The 23,520-nt window shown below is 45.3% G+C and overlaps 1 protein-coding gene across 1 annotated transcript; it reads right to left on the bottom strand.

The window, feature by feature from the left end:
* Positions 1-214: 214 nt before the first annotated feature.
* On the bottom strand, positions 215-23,052 carry UPF3B (UPF3B regulator of nonsense mediated mRNA decay). The gene is made up of 12 exons (XM_078147883.1): positions 22,881-23,052; positions 22,539-22,790; positions 21,957-22,093; positions 19,951-20,057; positions 19,646-19,752; positions 15,028-15,126; positions 12,836-12,946; positions 10,592-10,635; positions 9,890-10,078; positions 7,524-7,684; positions 6,808-7,117; positions 215-5,199 (listed from the first exon to the last, which is right to left on the bottom strand). Exons 2-12 carry the CDS (start codon positions 22,780-22,782, stop codon positions 5,053-5,055), a joined length of 1,656 nt encoding a protein of 551 aa, XP_078004009.1. The 5' UTR covers positions 22,783-22,790; positions 22,881-23,052; the 3' UTR covers positions 215-5,052.
* Positions 23,053-23,520: the final 468 nt, after the last annotated feature.

Here is a 23,520-nt window from a genome sequence, read left to right as displayed (position 1 = left end):
ATCAGAACAGGAGGCCGTCCCTCCTCTTCTTGCAGAGGTCAGGGACTAGGCATGTGGAGCGTTGCAGAAATTGTCAGACATGGTTGATCCACTAACCCAGTTATATCTGTTGAACTTCTTTTTCGCTTTTTTTTTGGGGGGGGAGGGTTGTTTTTGTTATATGACTGGCTGCATATATTCAGAAATTAGGGGAAGTATATAAAAACAGAAGATATCAATAAAAATAAGATTTATTTTTCAAGGAAGTGAACTGCTCACGGAGCAAGATGATAACAGGACAGGCTGAGTTCTAGACTGGCCCTCACCCAATCTAGAAGGCCCTGAGGAAGACTACCAACATATTATGCAGTGCCCAGAGGCATGAACCAGAGATGAACAGGACCAGGCATGGATGGAAGGGCTGCTATCTGTACCAGTGGAGGAAATACTCACATTGATGACATCTCAGACCCGCTGAGGTGTCAAAGCATAATATTAAGGTACATTTTCAGACAAGAGATATCAAGAGAGATCAGGAAAAGTGCTGGCCAGTTCAACTTGGAAGACTGTCACTTACTGGCCATGACCTTTGAGGAGTTAATTCCCCTCTCTAGGCCTTAGTTTCTTAGCTAATAATAAAATGGAAACACTGCTACCAGCAGTGCTCTATATCTTTAAGTTGGTCAGACTTCCCTGAGGTAATGGAAGTAATCCACCTGTAGAATTGTAAAGCACCAGATAAATGTGCTAAGGTTGCTAGGGTGAGTGCAATAAGGCAGTCAATCAGAAGACAAGATCGGTTTGCATTATCTATCCCCAAGTGAGTTGTAAGCTCCCTGAGGGAAAACAGCATCTTGGTTTTTTGTATAGCTGCCTCCCAACATCTGGACCCAAGGCTCTGAGAACAGAGGACACTCTTCAATGTTCCCTGATGGGCAACTGGTTGGATGCTTCCCAATGAGTAGAGCTTTCAGGCTAAAGTGTATGAAGGGATCATGGGCTCAGAGATCTTGGAGGTCCAGTCCAAACCCATCACTTTACAGATGAGGGAATGGAAGGCCTGAGAAATGAAGTGATTTGTCCAGGGTCAAACAGCTAGTGTCTGAGGCAGGATTTGAACTCAGGTCCTCTTGACTCCACAAGCAGCTAGGTGGCACAGTGAGGCTAGAATGCTGGACCTGGAGTCAGGAAGACCCATCTTCTTGAGTTCAAATCCAGCCTCTGACACTAGTCATGTGACCCTGGGCAAGTCACTTCGCCCTGTGGGCCTCTGTTTCCCCATCTGTAAAATGAGCCACAGAAGGAAGTGGCAAACTGCTCCAGTATTTCTGCCAAGAAAACCCCAAATGAGGTAACTAAGACTCAGATACAACAGTATAGTTTTGAGATTCTCTTGATGCCAAGTCAGTGCCATAGCCACTATGCCACCCTGGTTGGGGATGAAGGGGGCTGGAGGCTCAAAATCTTTGTAGTCCCACTCAGGGATGTTGGGAGGGGAGCTCGTGGTAAAGTTGGAAGCACTATGGATGTGGTTGGAACTATTATTATTACTCTTATTGCTAGGTGTCAAGGTGGCTGGCTTCTTGCCTTTCCTTATTTAAAAAAACCAAAACTTGGAAGGCTCTTGGAAGACTCAGATGACCGAGGAGTGAGGTAAACAGAACAGGGAAAGCAAATACAGTGATTATAACAGTGTAAATGGGGGTGGGGGGGTAAACCCAATAAAATAAAAACAAATGCTGTGATTATGATGTGCAAAAAGAGATGAGCAAAATGTTCCTCCCTCTCTTCTTGGGAGATATGAGGTGAAGACAACTGCATATAACATCAGATTTGGTCAATAAGATTTTTTAGTTTTCCTAAACTGCTTCCCATCTCTGCCTTTCTTCTGTATTCTTTGTTACAAGAAAGGGCAGAATAGAGGCAGATACATTTGCAAAGTGATATGAGAAATTAATATTAATAACTATCATTGCCGCATTGTGGTCTAAAACTCTCTATGGAACTCTGGGCCTCTCTGGCAGCTTGGGGCCCCCTGCCTTTGCTCTGGAGCCATCCTTAACTCTTCCCATCCACTTCTGCCCTTTTCCCTGAAAGCTTCTGTACCCCTTCTGGAAATCTGAACCACATGGTCCAGGACTCTTACCAGAACCAATCTCCATATAGTCTGTCTGCCTGTGACATTAGAAATGGAAGTCCACAGACCCAGTACTCTCATACCCCCCATGACCTTTGCTACTCTTCTTCAGGATGCCATGTTGTAAGTGGGACAGGATCTTGGTAGTCAAGCACGTGCTCATTCACTAAAGACCTGGCCAAACTGTTATTACCCATCTCTTCTTTGGTTTAACAGTAAATGCATCTACTCCCTTTCCTTCCACTTTCCTCTTTACTCTGTTCAGTCTGATTTCTGACCTCTGACCTTTTCAACTCCAAACTTACCAATGATCTCTTATTTGTCCAATCAATTGGCCTTTTCTCAATTCTTAATCTCTCTGCAGCCTTTCACACAGTCAGTCACCCTCTCCTCCTTGCTAGTCTCTTATCTCTAGACTTTTGGGGTACTGCTCTTAACCCGATTCTCCTCCTACCCGACAGCTCCTTCTCAGTTTCCTTTGCTGGGTCTTCATCCAGGTCACGTCTGCTAACTATGAGTGTCCCACAGAGCTCTATCCTGGCTCTCTTTTCTTTTGGCTACACACTATTTCACTTGGTAGATCTCATTTGCTCTCATGGATTCAATGATCATCTCTAAGCTAATGATTTTCAAATCTATATAACCATCCCTAACCTATCTGCCAACTTCAAGTCTTACACCTCCAATTGCCTCTTGGACATCTCAGACTGGATGCCCCATAGACATCTTAAACTTAACATGTCTAAAACTGAACTTATTTTATCTCCCCCCCAAATCCTCCCCTTCTTCCAAATTTCCCTGTTACTATGGAGGGTACCACCAGCTTCCTGAGCTGCCAGGCTCAAAATCTAGGTGCTATTTTCAACTCCAAAGGAGCTCTCTCACTTCCCCCCACATCCAATATGCTGTCAAGTCTTGTCATTTCTACCATCACGACTTCTCTCCTACACTTCCCCCTTCCTTCCTGACACTGCCACCACCTTGGTCCTTACTACTTCAATCCTGCAGCTCAGTCTGCCCGCTACAAGCCTGTTCTCACTCGGTGGCCAGTGATCATCCTAAAGTATACGTCTGACTGAGTTACATGTCTCACACCCCCCCCCCAATAAACTCCTTTGGCTTTCTATCACCTCCAGGACCAAATATAAAATCCTCTGGCATTTAAAACCCTTCATAACCCGCCTCCGCCTTGACCTTTCCAGTCTTTACATCTCATACGCCCCCCAACACACACACAGTGACCCAGTGACATTGGCCTCCTTGCACAGGACACTCCATCTCCCCACTGCAGGCATTTTTACCGGCTGTCTCCCGTGCCTAAAATCCTCTTCCCTCATCTCTGCTTCCTGACTTCTCTGGCTTGAAGTCCCAGCTAAAATCCCATTTTCTATAGGCTTTCTGGATCCCTCTTAACCCTAAAGCCTTCCCCTCTCTTGCTTATTTACAATAGATCCTACAGAGATTTTGTTTGTACTTAGTTGTTTTCATGTAGTCTCCTTTAGACTTCAAGCTCCCTGAGGACAGGCTTGTCTTTTGCTTTCTTTGTATCCCCAGGACCTGGCACAAAGCCTGATTCCTAGAAGGTGCTTGACATATGTAACAATGGTCTTTCCCTCATCCTATCCAAAGTGGGCTGGAGAAGTCAGGACTCACAGGAAATGAAATCCAAGGCTTCAACGCTATAGGGAATTCATTCCCAGGTGAGGAAACTCTCCCTACCATCACAGGTCAGTACCTTGTCTTCAGTCTATAGCTTTAAAGCTGTTTTGCTAACTTAGGAGGCTAGCTCTCTCTCCACTAGGCCATGTCACCTCTCCAATATGATCTCACCTAGCCCTTTGAATTCCTTTTAAGCATTAATATTACAAATCAGAAGAGGAGGCACATTTTTTCCCCTAGATTATAGACTTCTTCAGGGAAGGGAAGGGCCTCCTCCCTGCTGTATTTTTCCTAAGCTCTGGCACACAAAGCAGGGTAACTAAATGGTTTTTTTTAACGGAATTACAACTAAAATCTACTTTAAACTTTGTAAATGTACTTCAAAACAGCCTTCAGGGGTTGCTGTCTGGTCAGATCTTTATTGATATCTGTACAAAATAATGAAGACTGAAAGCTCCTATGATAAAAGGTGACCACAGATGGTAGTGACCGTTGTGCCTGGGAAAGGGAATGTACTCGTGCCATAAGGAGTTAAGATGAAGCAATGATGGAAATGACACATTTTGGAGGGCTGAATTTGGGGATAATTCTGTTCGGAAAAAAAAAGAAATGCTTGAAATATTCTCATATGCTAACCTATATTCAAATAAAAGCCAGCGTTTCCGTACGCAAGATGTAGACATTATTTGACTATGGCTGGTATGTCAACCAAAACATCTGTTCATAGGAAGTAGTCTGATATCTTTTTCAGGGCCTAAAGTAATAGGATGCTTTCTGTTTCTAGCCGATTCCAATTTAGTAATTAATACCAATGATACAACGTGTCTAAGGTGAAGCCAGTCTTCCTTCAAAGATAGCTCAATACGCCTCAGATGAAAGCATTCTCAGCTTTGCTGACCAAAACCTTTCAACATCAGCTACGGGCTTCCAACCTTTAGCACACAGATGTGCCATGATTAAGGCCACAGAAGACATTTCCACATTCAAGCAAACCTCAAATCAAGTAAACCTCAAATTATTTTCCTCATTGTTATCTGAAAACCCTAAAATTAAATTCCAATAGCTGCATAGTAAGAATCGCCTCCAATTTGGCCTCTTGAACAAAGATTTCTGATTTTGCCCCCCCTATCATGCTCATCTGAAAGGCAGCCCCACCAGCACCTGGCCCCTCTGAGATTTTTTCTCTCTATTCCTCCTTTTGGAAGGCACTGCTAGACTGCTGCATTCCTGCTCTTTGGCTGTCTGCACAGTCAGAACAGTTAAGCTATCTGGGCCCATCATTCCTCTTCTTTCCTATTATTGTTCTCATTCTCTTGCTTTTTATCTGGAGCTGGCTCTGCAGATTTCAAAGGGCTGTCTTCGTAGGGTCCCAGGCGATTCCGGCTCCGGGCACCTGGCTGGTAGAGTTGCATTGCTGGGCGGTCCTAAAGAGAAGCGTGAGACGCATTAGTGGGCTACAGTTGACCTGAAAGTTGCTTTTGGCCCTTTTCGTAGCTTTTTGAATGTCCTAAGCACCATATACTGTGTCAGTGGTAGTAAAACTTCAGTGGCACCAACAACCAGGATTGCAGATTTCCCAAAGCTCAAAATTTGAGTGCATGGTCCAATAGTCAACCTTGACTGGGATTTTGCTTGCAAAATCCAAAATGAAAGATCATTTTCAGAAGCACTACACTGCATTCCTAGCTACCCAAGACACACATATACATACACACTCCAAATCATCTGTCCAAATTTCAGGACCATCTGAAAACGAACTCAACCGACCTAAAATGTTTCAGTTCAGGAACCACACCCACTACCTACCTCTTTCCAGCTACAATTAAAAAAAAAAAAAGAACCCCCAAAACCTTTAGCAAGCAGTTTCAGAGGAGGAAAAGACAAAATCAAAAACATCTGTCAGTGCAGATGACTCTTCCAAGAGCTCATTTTTGAGATTATAAAAGACAAACATATGAACTTTGCTTAGTGCTGATCTATCCTGAAGTCATGATCTCAGACCGCTGTAACCCTGTTAAAACACAACCAGCAAGATAAAAGGCCAACAATGTAACACTCAGATGAGAGGCTCTATGCCCGCCGCATGCTGGAACCCAGATTTGATAAAGCCATTCTGTACGATATGTTTGATTCATGACTTAATTTGATTCTTGGAAATTCTAATTCAAACCATATAATCTGAGAATTGGTTGGGGCCCCAGAGGCCATCCACTTTAACCCTTACCTGAGAAGGTACTCCTTCTACAACATCTCTAACAAGAAAGCGATCAATCTCTACTTTAAGACTGCCAGTGATGAGCAACTCACTACCACCGGATGTAGCCCATTCCACAGCTCTAATTGTTAAGATTTTTTCCCCCCGACACAGAAGCTAAGCAGACCTTGCTCCACCCCCACCGACACTCCTACTTCTGCCCTCTGAAGCCAAGCAGAATGATTCTTCTTCTAAACAGCAACCCTTCAAATACTTGAAAACAGCTGTCATACTAGGTCCCCCTCAAAGAGCCTTTTTCCATCAGACAACCCCAAACACCAGGAGTTCTTGCACACCCTCTCCCCGAGTGATAGAACAAATGTTACCATGGGAAGCGTCACTCCTTTGGGCCTACTTCCAAGCACACATTTCTGCAGTACTTCAAAATAGGAGGCTTCACAAAAGGAGACGGCCAGATGAGCACCCTGCTTAGCGTTCCAAGGAGTTTGTGCTAGAAGATAACTTTGCTCTAAAAACCATCCACCAGAAGGCTCAGTGTCCAAGGTTTTTTAGTGGCCTTGTTTTATTTTTAGGGAAATTTCACTCCCAAGATGGCTCTTCCCGTTTTAGATTTCACCAACCTAACTTATCTTTCCTCGTCAAGACAAGCCGTGGATAAGCCATTTGTTTAAAGCGGCCATTGAGAAACTTAGGTTTCAAAAGAACAAGAAATAAAACTAATAATCCTTTTTTTTTTTAGTTTCTAGCGTTTCTTAAAAAAAAAAACAAACCACCAAACCACCTTATGAAAATAAACAAATTTAAAGAAAAGTAGCACCTTGTTTCTTATGCGATCTCTTTTCGCTGCATCTTCTTTTCTGTCCTCTTTGGTCATTCTGTCTGAGTTGCCTATTAAATCTGTACCATCATGCCTCTTTCCTTTGTCCCTAAGTAGATCTCTTTCCTTTTTCATTTCTTCTTCTTTTCTTCTAAAGGTCTTCTCTTTCTCAAAGCGTTCCTTTTGCCTCCTTTTGTCTTCTTCCTGCCGCCTCAGTTTCTCCTTCTCTCGTTGCTGCCTCTCTCGCTCCTTGTCTCTTTCATAGTCCTTGTCCCTCTCCCTGTAGTCTTTGCCACCCTCATCTTCAGATCTGCATGGAAAACAAATCTGAGAATGAACCCTCAGCGTTCCGGGCATCACAAGCGAAAGACACACTGTGCTTTCGACTTGGCTATCGAAATGAAGCTACCTAGGAAAAAAAAAAAGGCCACAAGAGCAGTGCTGCAATTGGCCACATGTCGTGACCCTGCGTTTGGGTCAAGCTCCTCTGGAAAGCTGCCCTGAGACACATGACAAGGAGCATTTTGGACCCTCCTCCCCACCATTTAATTAGAAACAGTAGCTGATCTTCATTCATCGCCAAAGCCAGGACAGAGCAACCAGCGCCATTAGCACCCTTGCATAGAGGAGCCACTTAACTGTTTGTAGAATTCAATTCAATGCTGCAGAGACAAGTCTAGACAAGGAGACATGCTGGTGAGCCCTAGAATACTAACTTCTTGGCCTTCTCTTCTTTTGTCTCCCCATCAGAACGCTTGGCCGCGGCACTACTCTGCCCACTGGTTTTTTCCTCATTCAGATTCTCTTTGTCCAATCTCTTGGATTTTTCCCTTTTTTCCAATTCTTTTTCATCTCCTCTTTCTGGCTTCTTGAGCAGCTTGAAAAAGAACAAGTTTATTTTCATTTTGAGGGGTAGAGAGGAAGTGTTCCTTTAAAAAAAATACCTCAAGAAAATTATACTCTGGCCCATCTAAGCCTTAGATCACTCACAGTGGCTCCCTTCTAGTTCCCCACTCCGAAAATGAAGTGAGGTGCACTTCATTTCCCACGGTAACAGATAGTGCACAGAGAAAGGTAAGTTACTAAAGAGGCGAGACCAGCGTCCACACGTCACCCACTCACTGCAATCAGGCAGCTTTGTACTGAGAGGATCACGACTCTTCAGTTTTAGAAAGGCCAATGCACAATTCCAAGCATGTTGTCCATAGCAAAGTAGCGTAGCTATTGCGGTTGGTGCTGCTTTGTGGCAGAATACGTCATGAACCTAAACATGCCAGATGGGGGTGGGGTGCTGCTGGGGTTTGAGTTGGGTTAACGCTCCGAGTGACAAATAACCTCTGTCACTGCACGACTGATCCACCTCGAAGAAATAATTTTTGCTTGAGGCCTTTTGCTGTGTTGTGTTGAATGGTTAAGAACCATCCAGCAGCTGGTTAATAAAGCCAAACACCTCATATGGCACTAGGCAGGTATGAGCTCTAAGATTCCCAGTGTGTAAACAAAACCCCTCTCTGTCCCCAGTCACCACTAGGAAACTCTCCAAAATACGCCCCAAGTGATGGATAGCATCAAGGTATAGTCTTATGGAAAACATAAGAACTCCCAAGTCTTAGGACGAAGGCTTCATGCAGCGCTATGTCACTGAGCGAAGGGTATGATAGCATAGCACACACTGAAGCAGGAGCTAATTAAGCAGAAACAAACAAGTTCCCTGCAAAGGGCTAAGGTCCAATCTGAACAGCAAGACAGGCAAAGCATCATCCTAGGTGGTCCACAGTGTATGGTCTTCTTAGCTCTCCAATAAGCATCTTCTTAGAAGAGGAGTTGATGGCGCATTAGAAGTACTCTTAACTTAATAAATGTGTCTCCTGCTTATGGGTAGCTGCCTTGTTGGAAAGAGGCAGGAAAAGCGCAAGTCATGGCTAAGGCGGCAGGCACAGGGTGTGTATGAGACAGGAGACTGAAAAGAAGCCCGAGGATCTGAATGAGCTAGGGGCCCTAGTGATGGAGGGGACTCCAGCAGCAAGAGAAGCAAAAGGGGTGGTGGGGGGGGCAGGGGGTATACTAAGTAATGCCTGGCCTCCCACCTATGAGTAGAGTAGGGACTTCTTCCTGCTTGGGCACCAATTGTCCCCCTTTTCCCAAAATGTCAGAGAATAAATACTCCATAAAGCTTGGCAAAGCAAAAGCTTCACCAAACCCTGATCCAGAGGGGGAGCTAGCAGGGCCTAGTGATAGCTCCTTCCTTGAGGAGGGGTCCCAGGCACGTGTGACTGGGAGCTGCTGGCTGGCTGGCTGGCTACGGAGTCCTGTGCACGAGGATGGAGGAAACACGGATAAAAGAGGGAGCAGAATGCCATGCAGGCCCATCATCCTCAGTGGCCCCTAGGTAACCGGGTTAGCCTGCAGACAGTGGAGGCAGAATGAAGGAGAGGGAATCAAACAGCTCCCCTTCCTACACAAGTTATGGATACGCAGCAAAGAGGAGTCAGTGGGCCTGAGGCTTGTCATTTTGCCCCCCAACCCCCAGGACTTAGAGGAGGGTGTTTCCACCACTAACCCTGGCACCCAAAATACTTGGTAAGACCTGGCCATGGGATAAAGTACCAGGTTCTATGTGCTCTGCTGTGCTGGGCCTCAACACTTTGGTGATCTGCGGTTTCTAACCTGTGTATCAGAAGACAGTGGGAAAACGCACAGACAAGCCAACCTGATTGAGTGTCAGTGTGAAGGAAAACATGGAGAAAGGTCTACTGTCCCCTAGCCAAGCAGAAGGCCTTATCTACTAAGAAAAGGAAACTAGGAGAAATCCAATAATGGAGCAAGTTAGATGGCAAAAATAAACCAAAAAAAAGGATAAAATTTGAAATGACAAATTAAATGGTATGAGAGGTGCTGATTAATGCTCTCAAGGGCTTCCCACTTCTCAAAGTAAAAGGATAGTGTTGGAGGAAAAAAGCTTGCTTTATTGGTTTGCCACAAGAAACTTTATTTCATCTACACCGACACTCAATACACGGACACTCCATACATGTTTCGGGAAGTTGTTCCATGCGACTTTTCTGCAACATGGATTTCATACCTTAATCTTTGGTTCATCCTTTGATCTATCCCTCTCTTTTTCTGGACCTCTTTCAATCTTCTTTATCTTGTCCGTATCCTTTCTTTTTCTTCTCTCTTCTTCCTTCCATTTTCTCCGTTCTTCTTCTCTTTGCCTTTTTCTCTCAATCTCTCTCCGCCGTCTCTCTTCTCTCTTTTCTTCCCTCATCCTCTGCAAACAGAGAAGAGGATTCAAAGCCTTTTAAACAAGATGGCCACCACCAAAAAGCCTCAAGCAGTCACAAAGCATGCTGGGTACCCTACGTCTAGCAAAGGCAACGTCCATTCTGTACCCTGTCTACAAAGTCCAACTCTGCCTTCCTACAGAAAGGAGAGGTGCCCCAGCAAGGCCAAATCTCCTGCAGCTGATTAAACTCGGCTTTACCAATGGCTTTCAAGAAGACAAAGGGCATCCAGGAACTGGATGCAGTTTGCATTTAAATGGCCCTTGGAGGTTTACAAAGCACTTTACATCCATTTTTGCATTTTATCTCCCCAGCATCTCCACAATCAAAGCTAAGGAGATGGGCCAAGGGCCAAGACAATAGGACTAGATTCTCCCTACTCCAGGGCCCAAGTGGCTAGGAACAACCACAAACATACACTAGGAAAGTACCCCCTCCACCCTTTTCCAGTGTAAATGAGATCAAATTTATTAAGATAACTCCATTATTACATTTCTCACCTGTTTATTTTTCAAGAAGTTCAAAAGGGGAGTTGTCTTCTTGGCTACATAAATATAAGGGGAAAAAATCCAGTGTCAATTACAAACCTAGAAAGAACTTTCTTCTGACCTCCAGGGCCAGGAAATTTATTGACTTTAAAGGAAAATCTCTAACGTATCAGAAGAAAGTTAGTAGTAAAAACAATTCCTACATTTGTCCAGCACCTCGTAGCTTATTAAGAGCTCTTATACAGAGATCGGCTCTGGGCTTTCAAAAGGGGACCTGGCATTTATTTAAGGTCAGGGGCATTATACTGGGGTGAAAGCCTCCTCCTTCAGCAACAGCCATATAATGTGAATGAAGCCAGCCAACCTTCAAGAAGGAATTTCAGTTATACCTAGACTTTTAAGGCAAATGTTTTTGGTTTTATGATAAGGCCAAAGAAAAAGCAAATGGTTCGTTATAAGGCTTTTATTTCCCATCACCCAACTAGTAAATGTTTATTAAGTGCCTTCTGTGCGCCAGGCCTTGCACCAAGCGCTAGAGATACAAAGAAAAGCAAAAAAAAAAAAAGCCTCTGTGCTCATGGAGCTCACATCTGATTGGTGAGGGAGAGAGAAAACCAGCAAGGTATAGGCAGATACAAAATAAACACCAGGTAATTAATTTGGGTGGGGGGAGACAGTGAGGAAGAATCAGGAAAGGCTTCACATATAGAAGCCTTATGCTGAGTTTGGAAGCAAATTAGATCCCAAAAGGCCAAAGTGAGGGAGTACATTCTAGGCACAGGGCACGGCTGTGCAAAGGTGTGGAGGTGGGAGAAGAGTGTCACATATGAGAAACCGAGGAAAGGCTAGCCTGGCTGGAATGCAGAGTTCAAGAGTAGAGCAAAACTAGGCTGGAAAAGTTGGGTGGAACCAGGTTTCAAAAAGCTTTAAAAGCCAAACAGATGAATTTGGATTCTAGCTTAAAGATAAAAGGGAACCACTGTGGAGTTTACTGAGTTGGGGAGTTACATAGTTAGACCTGGGCTTAAGGAGAATCATTTTGGCAGCTGAGAAGGGAATTGGACTGGAGAAAGACTTGAAGAAGGAACATCGAGTAAGAAGCTACTGCCCAGGTAAGAAGGGATGAGGGCCTGAACAAGGTTGGTGGCTATGGGAGTGGAGAGAAGGGGATAGATTAGAGATACGTCAGAGAGGTAGAAACAACAAAACTTGGCAACTGACTGGACAGGAGGCGAGGAAGGGTGAGTCATCCAGGGTGCCACAGACTGTGAGCCTATGTTAGTCCCTCCAACAGAATTAGTTCTATCTTCGACATGTTGAGTTTGAGATGCTATGGGACTCTTCAGTTGGAAATGGTCAATGGGCAGTTGGTGATGCAGGATTGGGGTTTGAGGGAAAAGACAGGTCTGGATAAAAGGAACTGGGAACCATCTGCACAGATCATTATTGAACCCATAGAAGCTGATGAGATCACCAAGGTCAATGGTATACAGGGAGAAGAGAATAGGGCCTGGCATGTAGTTATGTATAATATTTTAGCTAGAAATACTCATTTGTAAGTAGCAGAAAACACCCAAATATCTTCAAAAACTTACCAGAAATTCAAAGGTCCTAAAACTTACAATTCTTAAACCTCTATACCCCAAGAAGATATAAAATAGAAAGGCCCCAAAATATACAAAGGTTTTCATAGCAGCTCTTTTTGTGACAGCAAAAAACTGGAAACAAAGTAGGTGCCCATTGATTGGAGAACAGCTGAGAACCGGCTGAACAAAGTGTGATCTATGAATACAATGGAATGTTATTCCACTAAAAGAAATAACAAATATGAGGAATACAGAGAAACACAGGAAGACTTGTATGAACTGAGGAAGACTGAAGAGAAAACAAGGTAAGACAATGACCACAATCATGTACATGTACACCACATCACTGGGTGATCGGAATAATGAATCATAGTCCCAAGAGAAGAGACTTTAGGGTAGGAAGGTGGAGGATTATGGGTATATAATGCCATATACACTGTCAAATGTGCTTTATTTAACTCTTATCCAAAGGTGACTGATAGAAAAAGTGAAAGGCATTGGTAATGCTGATTTCAAAGACACAGTCCCAAGATTGGCACTTACCATTTGTTTAGAGAACAGTGGCATGTTCGTAATGAACAATATCATAAAATTTAATAAAAATCATGACCCTTTAAAGAGGCACACATTACCTTAGGAGCCTTCTCTCTTGCCCTCCCTCCCCCCTTACCTATCAGCTCTTTATTTCTCGCTTCTATTTCTTCTAACAGAGTCTCCGGAGTGGACGTCAGTTTCTCTTCCTCTGCACAATAACTCTCCAAAAATTTCTTGTACTCAGGGTCTAAATATGGAATTGAGGAAGTAAGCGTGGCAGCCTTTTGGTGGCAGACTGCATACAAGTCTGTGAGAGAGACTCCCTCACTACTTTATGCAAACTTCACTCTGGATTTCCCCCCCCCCCAAAGGAGAGGACAAAGAAAAGACCATTTGAGATTTTCTTGCTTTGGCTCTGCAATAAGGAGCCCCCCCCCCACTTTGTTTAAAAGCTGCAGCCCTGGCCACCCGGAGTCACACTTGCAAGAGGCTTCACCATGATGGTATCTGCCGACAACAGAACCACCAGAATGCCTTTCCTGGCATACCTCTCTTTAAATGTTAGATTGTAAGCTCCTTAAGGGCAGGGACTGCTCTTTGCCTCTTTTTGCATCCCCAGGGCCTAGCACAGTGCCTGGCCCATAGTGAGCACTTAACAAATGTCTATTGATTGATTGAAACAAACTCAATATATGAAAATCCAGATTTGCACAAATAAAGTTTGGGCCAATAAATGCTCTACCCAAACTGGATCCAAACATGAGTCTATTAAATAGGAAGCTTCTCTAGGGCACCAAGACTTGAATATAATCTACATTTATTTTTGTATTTTTTCTTCAGGAAAATGGGAAATGCACCTATATTGTCACTGTGAGGATGCTGCTCACACTACCTCAGGGAGATCTAATGTAAGCTCCTGAACATGGCATTTGAGGTGACAAAGGTCACTCGAGTTCTTCTTGGGGCACTTGTTTCAAAAAGGCCAAACCCAGTGGCTCATAGGATTCTGAGCTAGATAGAAATCATCTAACACCTGCCGCCATCTTATCCCTATTTTACAGAGGAGAAAGCTGAGGCCCACAGAGGTTGAGTGGCTTGTCCAAGGCCAAGAAGTGGGATAAAGATCACAGATCTAGAGTTGGAAGACACCTCAGAGCCAGGCAGGTGGCAAAGTGGTTAAAAGTGCAGGACTTCGCATCAAGAAAATCTGAGTTCAAATCCAGACTCAGACATATTAGCTGTGTGATCCTGGGCAGACCACCCAAGCATTCAGCCTTCATTTTCCCATCTGTAAAATGGAAATGGTAGTAATCATAGCCCCTCCCTACCAGGGTTACTATGAGAAACAAAGGAAATAACATTGTGGCATGCTGCCAACCTTAAAACACCACATAAATGTTAGTTATCATTACCTCGCCCAACTCTTGTTTTTCAGGGGAGGAAACTATTTGGAATGCAAGGTGGGATGGACGTGACCTGATTCAAAGGTCAATGCATCTGAATTCATGACATAATAAATAAACTATGTGTTGTTAGGTTTACATTGCATTTTCCTTATAAAATACCAACTATGGTTGCTCTGGATGGCTTTGTAAAAGGTCTACTGTTGGGGGTGCAAAACAGGTCCCTTGATTTTGAAAAGCTTGAGGCAGGGGCATCTTATCGTTTCAGAGGTTGGCCAGAGACCTCTCAAAATTCACAAGCTTGGGTATATTCAAGTGGGATTGCCAATGACTGTGTATCTACTGATTTGAGCTGATGTGTCCAGACCATTATCAACATACGTGTAAACATATGTTCTAAGTTTAGAGCACAGAATGACCAACTGATTCTCAGTCATGCCAAATAAAACCAAATTGCAACTCAATTAGGGTTCTTGTCCTCCACAGACTGGAATGACCAAACTAGTCTCAGATTTTGCATCTGTGGAAGTCATTTCTGTTAATGTGGCCACAAGTGACCTTAGAGGCCAACCAGTCCAACCCCCTCTTTTTAGAGAGGGGGAAACTGAGGCTCTGGGTCAAACAGTGGCTTCTCTTTTGGTGCATCTGAGGTGTCTTTATCTTGTAAACAAAGGCCCTCATCATCATCAAAAGCAGCAACAGAAATATAGAATTTATTGTACTGACTATACTATGTTCCTCAGAGGCTATAAATAGAACTGTTAGGTAGAGAAAATCAACATTCTTTATCGGAAATCCAACTTCCCTCTAAACATTAACCACTTAACATCATATCCTATCAACTTCACCTTTTGCAAAAAAATGCAAATTCTTCCTTCCCCCCACTCTAACTATGACCCCATATACCGCCATGGTGGTATCGTACCATCCTCAATAGTCCCAGTTTTGGCATCTTTCTTCTTGTTCTTCTTTTTGGCTGATTTTTGGAAAGGAGCGAATTCCACTATGGCAGGATACTCCTGACCTGTTTGGAAAAAAAACACAATAACCCCCCCCCACAACAATTGCTCATATTTATTTTTATGGTTCTCAAGAGTTCCCCACATGCTGCTAGGTGGTGGTGTATCATCGGTCCTGGTGAGGAAACTGAGGCTGTGAGAGATGGTCATATGATAATATGGGCTTTTATAAAGGCAGTGCCTTCAAATCACATGCCGGAGATTCAAGTTGCTCCTTTACGGGAGTCCTACTAGGTGGTTGAGATTTTGAGCTGCTAGGGACTTGAAAGGTCCCTAGTTCCCCCCCCAACCCCATTTCCCCAGGCCCAAGGAAGGTAAGTGAAATTGGCCACAGTCATAAGGTAGTAAGTAGCAAGCCAGGACCTCTAATAACAAATCCAAGGCTCTTTTCCCTCTACCAGGCTGCCTTTCCCAAGAAAGTTCTCACCTCTCACCATCAAGAGAAACACTATGACCTGAGTTACAAAAAGCTCAACCATCATAACAAAAAACAACTTAGAAGGGAATGAAGACATTTTTATAGGTTGAAATTCCAGTCATCTTAAGAAAAAAAAACTGCTTTCAAAAGTTCATAAAAAAAGAACATCTTTTTCAAAAAGCCTATAGAAAAGGCCCCTCAGCTTTGGGGGGGATGACATGTAGGGGACCCACGTGTTTAAGACTGGAGATTATTGCTGTCATTTTCAATCGTGTCTGACTCTCCATGACCCCATTTGGGGTTTTCTTGGCAAAGATACCAGAGTGGTTTGCCATTTCCTTCTCCAGCTCATTTTCCAGGTGAGGAAACTGAGGCAAACAGGGTGAAGTGACTTGCCCAGGGTCCCACCACTAGAAAGTGTCTGAGGCCAGATTTGAGCTCAGGAAGATTTCCTGACTCCAGGCCCAGCACCCTATCCACTGCAGTGCCGCCTAGCTCCCCATAAAAAAAGGGCTATAGAAAGGGCCCTTCAGCTCTAGAGGGGATAACATGTAGAGGAGCCATGTATTTGAGGCTGGAGATTGGATATTTGCTCTACAATAACACCAGCCTAGCAATGTGGACAGATAATAGCTGGAAAGCAAGCCTCAGAATAAAAATGACAGACTTAAGTCCTACCCTTAATATATACTGGCTATGTGACCCTGGGTAAGTCACATGCCTCTCAGTGCCCCCAAAGTACAAGTTGCAAAATAGGTGCCAAAAGAACTTCTAAGAAGGAAACTCCTTCTTTTGGCACTTATTTTGCAGAAAGGCAGGAAGTTAAAAAAAAAATCTCATGTACTTTCCTCCTAGGAGGATCCCTCATGCCCTCCTTATATGACTCGGTTCATTTTTTTAAAAAAAAACGTCTATAGGCAAGGTATAAAATTATAAACATTGGTCCCTGCCATCAAAGACCTTATAGAACAGCAGGGGAGGTACAACCTGTAAACACTTAGCAGTAATACAAGGTAGAATGAGATCACTGCCACCAGAGGCAAACTGTCAAGAAACTTCAGAGGAAGGAAGAAGAGCATCCTGTTGTGGAAAAAGCACTGGAGTTAGAGTAAGAAGACTGGAGTTCAAACCCACAGTGTTCTGGACCATTTATGATAAGTGCCAACAGCCCTATTCAACAAAGGCCCTGAGGGCACCAGTGTATCCTAGGCACAGAATGAATCACAGAACCATGAATCATCATCATGACCCAATGACATCTACTAAAAAGTTGTGAACTGTTTAGTTACAGAAGGTAAGCAAGCATTTTACAAAGATTTTCATCCAAGAGCTCCCAGATGCTCTATATAATTCCACCATGCATGTGGATATTGCTTTCTCCTTTTCAAATCATGTGACACGGATTTCATTAGCCCCAAAACAAGCCCACTCAAAGGTTACTACAGACATTATCAGGATATAAAGAGATATCATTAGATTTGGGGGGAGGAGGAGAGAAACAGAGATACAGAGAGAGAACTAGTAGTCTTTTCAGAATAATGTAGTAAAGAAAGAGCAAAAGAGAAATCCTCCAAATTTCTTGGTAGAGTACCTTAAATTCATTTCCCCCCCCTGTATCTAATGGACAACTGTATTAAGCTGCATACTTTAGTGAGACAGATTTTGAATCAGCATCATTAAAAATTCAGAGACAAACAGTTCATTTTTTATTTTTTCTGACACACAACAAAAACAAAATTCAAAATTATTTCTAAGAATACTGCAATAGCAAATCAATAAAAGCTCTCCTGATCTTTTCTACTTTGTTTTCCTTAAGACAGAGGAATGTTTAAGACCTTCCAACTTTTAGGAGCAGCCACAGCCTTCCTCGAAGAGCCATTCCACATTTGCTCAGACACCTCCACCGACTGGAACACACTACTACTTACCAAGGCAGCCTGTTGGATTTTTTGTTAGATAGCAAAAGAAAAAGAAGAGCCCCTTCTTATATTAAAATGGAATGCCCTTTACTATGTTGGTTCAACTGCTATTGGCACATTCTCTGAAAAGGATCTGTTCATAAGTTGTGAAACTGTCCACACCCTTGGATCCAGTGGTAACACCACCGGGCCTATACCCAAAGACACCAAAATTGGAAGAAAAGGACTCATATGCACAAAAATATTTATAGCAGTTTTTTTTGTGGTGGCATAGAAAAAAGTGGGTATCAATCAAATGAGGAGAATGGTGGAATAAATTCTAAGTACATGAATGTAACATAATAGAATTTTTCAGGACAAACTGATGAATACGATGGATTGAAAGAAACCTGAGAGGAGTAGGATGAACTGATACAGAGCAGAGTGAACAGATCCAGGAGTGTGCTTTTCAAAATGACCACAATTGAATCAAGGCAGTGATCAATCCTGTCTCCAGGAAGACTGATGAGGAAATCTTCCTTTCTATCTCTTAAAGATTTGATGGAGTAGAGGTGTAGGCATACATTTTCAGATATGGCCAACACGTTCATTTGTTTGGTCTCACTATACTTGTTAAAGGGAAGGAAGTGGTAGTGATAGTTGCGAAAAAAGGAAGGAAGGAAGAAAGAAAAGGAGTTGTCAACAAAACATTAAAAAATACACAGAAGGGAGTTTGTCAAGGGACATGAAAGTGGGGTAGTTTCATATACATCCCCCCGCTTTTTTTTGCTCTCTTACCATCTCTCATATACATCCCTCTTTTCTGTTCTCCTTTATAGACTGAACTGTTCATATTTGTTCATGTTCATAATAAAGACAGTTTTTAAGATGTCAATGTCATGATGTAAAACAAAAAGCAGCAATAACATTTATTTTGTAAGAAGGCTTTCATCTTACTAAAGTTTGAGTAATGACAAAAACCTGAAAGCCCCCACCCACAGCCCCTTTTACCTATGGTTGTATAGACAAAATTGGAGTAATAACTGGTGGATTACCTGTGTTTCAGAGCATATTGGTGGGATTAGGCAGAGAATTTTCCAGACTCACTCAAGAAGAAATGGTCCCCATCAGGGAAGACATTTACAATATTATCTTAGAATAACCACTGGCTTAAAAGGTTTGAGCTCAATTGTAGCAATAACAGACAAAGAATCCTTGGGGCTGGGAGGGAATATCTGAAACCTGTATGTATCTTTACACGGGCACAAAACAATATAGCTGCCAACATTATTCAAGCGTTCAAAACAAAGTATCATTCAGGCCAGAGCTGGCAACAATTCCTATCAGATGGGCAGTGAACAATGGGGAATTCTTCCATTTTACTAACATGTGAAGACAGCAGAGAATCCTAGAATGTCAAGGCTAGAAGGGACAAACAACACGGCACAGGGGAAGGAACAATGGATTGGGAGTGAGAGGACCTAGGTTGACATCCTACCTTGGACACCTAATAACCTTGGTGACTTTGGGCAAGTCCCATAACCTCGATGGACTGTAAAACAAAGGGAGTGGGCTCAGTGGCCTCTAAGGTTCTTTTTAGTTCCAGATCTAGGATGGATTTGTTGTGTGTTTTTTTTTTTAGGCAGTTAGGGTTAAGTGACTTGCCCAGAGTCACACAGCTAGTAAGTGACAAGTATTTGGTTCGAGGCCAGATTTGAACTCAGGTCCTCCTGACTTCAGGGCCGGTGCTCTATCCACTGTGCCACCTAGCTGCCCCCGATCTAGGATGGATTTGGAAGCCAGGGGGAAAAACATAACTTCCCCAAAGTACAGAGCAAGTTAGTATGAGAATCAAGCTGACATTTCCTTGAATCTTAAGTACTGGACTCTTTCCTAGGACAGTGGCTAGCACACAGTAGGTACTTAATAAATGGTAGCAGCTTGGTTGATTTCTAAGAGGTTAATAAGAAATCTGGAGGGCTGTTAAGGTGGCATTCTACCCACTGTGCTGCCTCTGATATCAAGGCATCATACTTATCTGCAAGGATGCCTTAAAGGTTAGTGCCCAAGTAAAAATGGTGCTGTTATTAGATCACACACAAGAGGTTTGAAAATCTGGGGGGGGGGGGTGTGGATACAGGATACACCACGTTTCTAAGGCAAGCAGACATATCAAAGGCCCTCTTTGTATCAGTTACCAGGACTCACCTTTATGATCAACGAAAACATAACCATCAAAGCGATCCCTGAACAAAACAATGTCCTCCTGGTTTTTAAAGTTGATGTATGCTCTAGAAAACATATGAGGATACAAACTGCAGAAAGAAAGAACAAAATGTAAATGTGCTTGAAGGTGCCCTGCTGAGTTGCAAATATGCACATTAGTTCTATATGGAGATAGGCCCCAAAGTGTAATGAGAAGCATTAGCAAGACAAGCACTGATGAAGCCTTAAAAACAACCAAAAGAATTATTATTAGTATACAGATATATAGATATATATATATTTTTTACCTAGAATCATTTGCAAAGAACTCAAAATAATCATGTTCAGGCAGAGGCTGAAGGTGTTCTTCAAGCTGTTCCTTAGTCAAAGTAGGAGGCAATCTCCGAATGATCACCTTGACATAACAAGGAAAAAGAATGAACCAGCATTAATACCCCATCCCTCCACAGCCAGGTTAGTCCTGGTTTTTGCTCTACCCAGTGATTTCACTTGCTGGTACAAAATGTCAACTCTGACTTCCATTAATGCTGCCTTAACAGTTAAGGCAATGAGAAGCTTTAACCAAGTTTCACAGGCTAATTATGTGTCAAGGGCAGGAATTTTCCTCCTCTGACTATAGCACTTTGTATATAATATCTCAGTACTGATATCCAAAGTTTAAGCTTATTTTAAAATATGCATTCACTTAGGCTATTGTAGATTGATCCTACTTATTGGTACGACTTGTTTTTAATAACAATCGCTTATATTTTTAGATAGCATCTTATGATTACAAAAAAGAACTTTCACATCCCTATATCATTTGTTTCTCACAACAACGTTGGGAGGAAGGGGAATTCGAACACCATTATGCCCATCTTACAGATGAGGTAACTCAGAGGCTTACTCAGACATGGATTATTAGGGCTGGAAAGGGATTATTAACCTGGGTCCGACTCCCTTATGTTATAACTGAAAAACCTACTAAGACTCAGAGACAGGAAAGTGATTGGCCTAAAGACACAACTAGTAATTAAGGATTAAATCAACTAATTCCTAGTCCAGTGTGTAGTGGAGGCTTTATGGCGAGTGAACTGGAAAGATCATTGAATTTGACCCAATTCAGTCAGTTTCAACTTGTGTGACCTTGGCCAAGTCTCTTCCCCACTCTGGGTCTCAATTTCCTCGGCTGTAAAACCAGGAGACTGGACGACGTGACTTCATTTTATAGAGGAGATAAACACGCTTCGGGAGATTTTGACCTGCCTGAAGCAACAGCTTAGTCAGTATCAGAGGTCTGCCCAAGCCCAGCACAAGATCCACCATTTATTTTTCTGTTAAAATATCACACAGAAGTAGCCAGCAGCTACCTGGGGCTTTCGGGTGTGTCCAGTAAAAAGCTTACAATAAGAATCCATTCCGCAACCCAAGTTCTCTGCAGCTCTCACAAGCCCAGACTGATTGGCAAAACCACCCATGCCCTCTCCACCATCCCCACCCTGCCAGCCAAAGCCGGCTCTGCGCATGTGAAAGGCAGCTTTCTGAAAGAGAGGGCTTCATTCAAGGGGAGGGGGTCTCTAGCTCAAGGTGGGGGCCCATTCCCAGTGAATGAGATGGGTATTTCCCCGGGAGGGAAGAAGGAAAGTGGGAAGGGTCCTCCCCATCTCCCTTTCCCCCTCCCTGTCTCCATTCCCTCTCTTCTCAATCCCCAGCTTCCCTCTCCCCTCTCTGCCCCGCCCTCCAAATCCTCAGCTTTCCCCCTCTGTCCTCCCCATCCCTACCTGCTTCCCTCTCCACCTTCATCACTCCCCCCCCCATTTCCCTCTCCCTCCCACTGCTCCGCTTTCTTCATTCCCCACCCTTATCGATCCTCATGCTCGGTCTGCCTTTTCCGTCCCTTCCCCCACCATCCCCACCCCCCTCGGAATCCTTCCCACACCCTACCTGCTCCCCTCCCCCCCACTGCTCCCCTCTCTGCCTTTCCCCCACCCCACCCTCATTCCCTCCTTCCCCCCCCTTCCTTTCCACTGCTCCTGGCCCTCCCGGCTCTCTCAACCCCAATGGGCACCACCCCAAGCTCGCCTCTCCTGCAGTCGCAGTCTCCCATCCCCCTTCCCCCTCCCTCCGCTGCTCCATTAACTCTTTCATTGCCTCGCCTCCCCCAAAACGATTCGAGGCCGGCGTTGGAACGCTAGCACCTCAAGCCTTTCCAGGGTCTTGGGACCCGGATGGGGGGAGAGGGAAGAAGGGGGCAGGCGCGGCCCCTAGTCGGGCGGCTCCTTTCGGCAAAGGAACCTGTACGCGCCACCCGCACCTTGCTCAGCATCTCCTTCTTCTCTTTGAATCGCTCCGGCTTTCTCTCCTGGGTCTTGGCGCTGTCTGCCGCGCCGCCGAAGGTTGCGCTCGCTGCTGCTCCTGCTGGAGCTGGGGCTGGAGCTGGAGCTGGGGCTGGAGCTGGGGCCGGGCCTGGGTCTGGAGCCGGAGCCGGAGGTGGGGGCGGAGCCGGGGCCGGAGCTGGAGCCGGAGCCGGAGCTTCAGCCTGGAGCGGAGCTGCAGCCAGGGCCGCAGCCGGAGCCGGAGCCGGGGATGGGGATGGGGCCGGGGCCGGGACCGGGACCGGGGTTGGAGCCGGGGCCGGGGCCGGGACCGGGGTTGGAGCCGGGGCCGGGGCCGGGACCGGGGTTGGAGCCGGGGCCGGGGCCGGGGCCGGGGTTGGAGCCGGGGCCGGGGCCGGGGCCGGGGTTGGAGCCGGGGCCGGGGCCGGGCCGGGGCCGGGGTTGGAGCCGGGGCCGGGGCCGGGGCCGGGGCCGGGCCGGGGCCGGGGCCGGGGCCGGGGCCGGGGTTGGAGCCGGGGCCGGGGCCGGGGCCGGGGCCGGGGCCGGGGCCGGGGTTGGAGCCGGGGCCGGGGCCGGGGCCGGGGCCGGGGCCGGGGTTGGAGCCGGGGCCGGGGCCGGGGCCGGGGCCGGGGCCGGGGCCGGGGCCGGGGCTGGGGCAGAGGCTGCAGTTACCGCCGCCGCCGCTGCGGTGACTGCTGCTGTGGTGACCGCCGCCGCTGTCTCTGCTGCCGCTGCTGCAGGCGAGACTGCAAACGAGGGCGGCCGCTTCTCCTTGGGCCTCGCTTTCTCCTTATCCTCTTTCATGGCCCAGCCTATACCCAAGGCAGCGTCAGGATGTCATCACCATAAGCCCGCCCCACCCCGAGCCCGGAGCCCCTCCTCTTAAATCTTCCAGGTCCAACCTGCAATTGTGGCGCAGTGACTCCGATCGCGCGAGACTGCTCGGTCGCCCCTGCCCTCCCTCGCCGGGTAACGGGTACGGTAACACTCTAGCTTTGCCGATGGAACCCGCCCGAGGCCGCTCGCGCCCCTTTTCCCGGCTAGGCTCTGGGTGCGCCCTGGGGCGGTTCTTGGCGTCCACGAGCTAGCGCCGCCCCTTTCCGCCAGAATCAGTTTCACTTTTGCCTGGAGAACTACAAGACCCAGCATGCCAAACTCCAAGTTGGTTCTGGGGCTCAGGGGCTATGAACCTCCAGGGAGGGAATTCGGATTCATTCCTTTGCGCCTTAAACTGATAGGAAAGCCTAGGCTATTGAGATGACCTTGTAGCTTACTCTCGATCCTTCTGCGGATCGTGTCCTCAAGTTGTTTCTCTTGCTGTTACTCACAGTACACTCTAATCTCCCATCTCCTACCTTTGCACTGATTGCCCCTCAAGTCTTTAATACATCCCAACCCTATCCCCCCTTTCAATTCCCTTAGTATTTATGTAGGGTTTTTTTTTTTACATAAACGCGCCTCTCCCGGATAAAAAACAACCTCCTTGTGTTGAGGTTTAGAGTTGGGAGAGCTCGTTCAGGTGTGGAAGATTTCACTTAGCTT

This window comes from Phascolarctos cinereus, unplaced genomic scaffold (assembly GCF_003287225.1).
Source record: "Phascolarctos cinereus isolate Bilbo 61053 unplaced genomic scaffold, phaCin_HiC Scaffold_8;HRSCAF=390, whole genome shotgun sequence".
Lineage (NCBI taxonomy): Eukaryota > Metazoa > Chordata > Mammalia > Diprotodontia > Phascolarctidae > Phascolarctos > Phascolarctos cinereus.
The sequence above is the reverse complement of the archived record's forward strand: the minus strand, read 5'-3'. Positions and strand labels throughout refer to the sequence as shown.

What these genes read in the sequence shown, in the direction of transcription:
- UPF3B (XM_078147883.1), bottom strand. Translation starts at nt 22,782, where the DNA reads ATGAAAGAGGATAAGGAGAAAGCGAGGCCCAAGGAGAAGCGGCCGCCC. An exon ending in GAGAAATAAAGAGCTGATAG is followed by an intron (nt 10,636 to 12,835) that starts GTAAGGGGGGAG and finishes ATATTTATGTAG; the next exon opens with CCAAGAAGACAACTCCCCTT. An exon ending in AGGATGAACCAAAGATTAAG is followed by an intron (nt 7,685 to 9,889) that starts GTATGAAATCCA and finishes TTCTTTTTCAAG; the next exon opens with CTGCTCAAGAAGCCAGAAAG.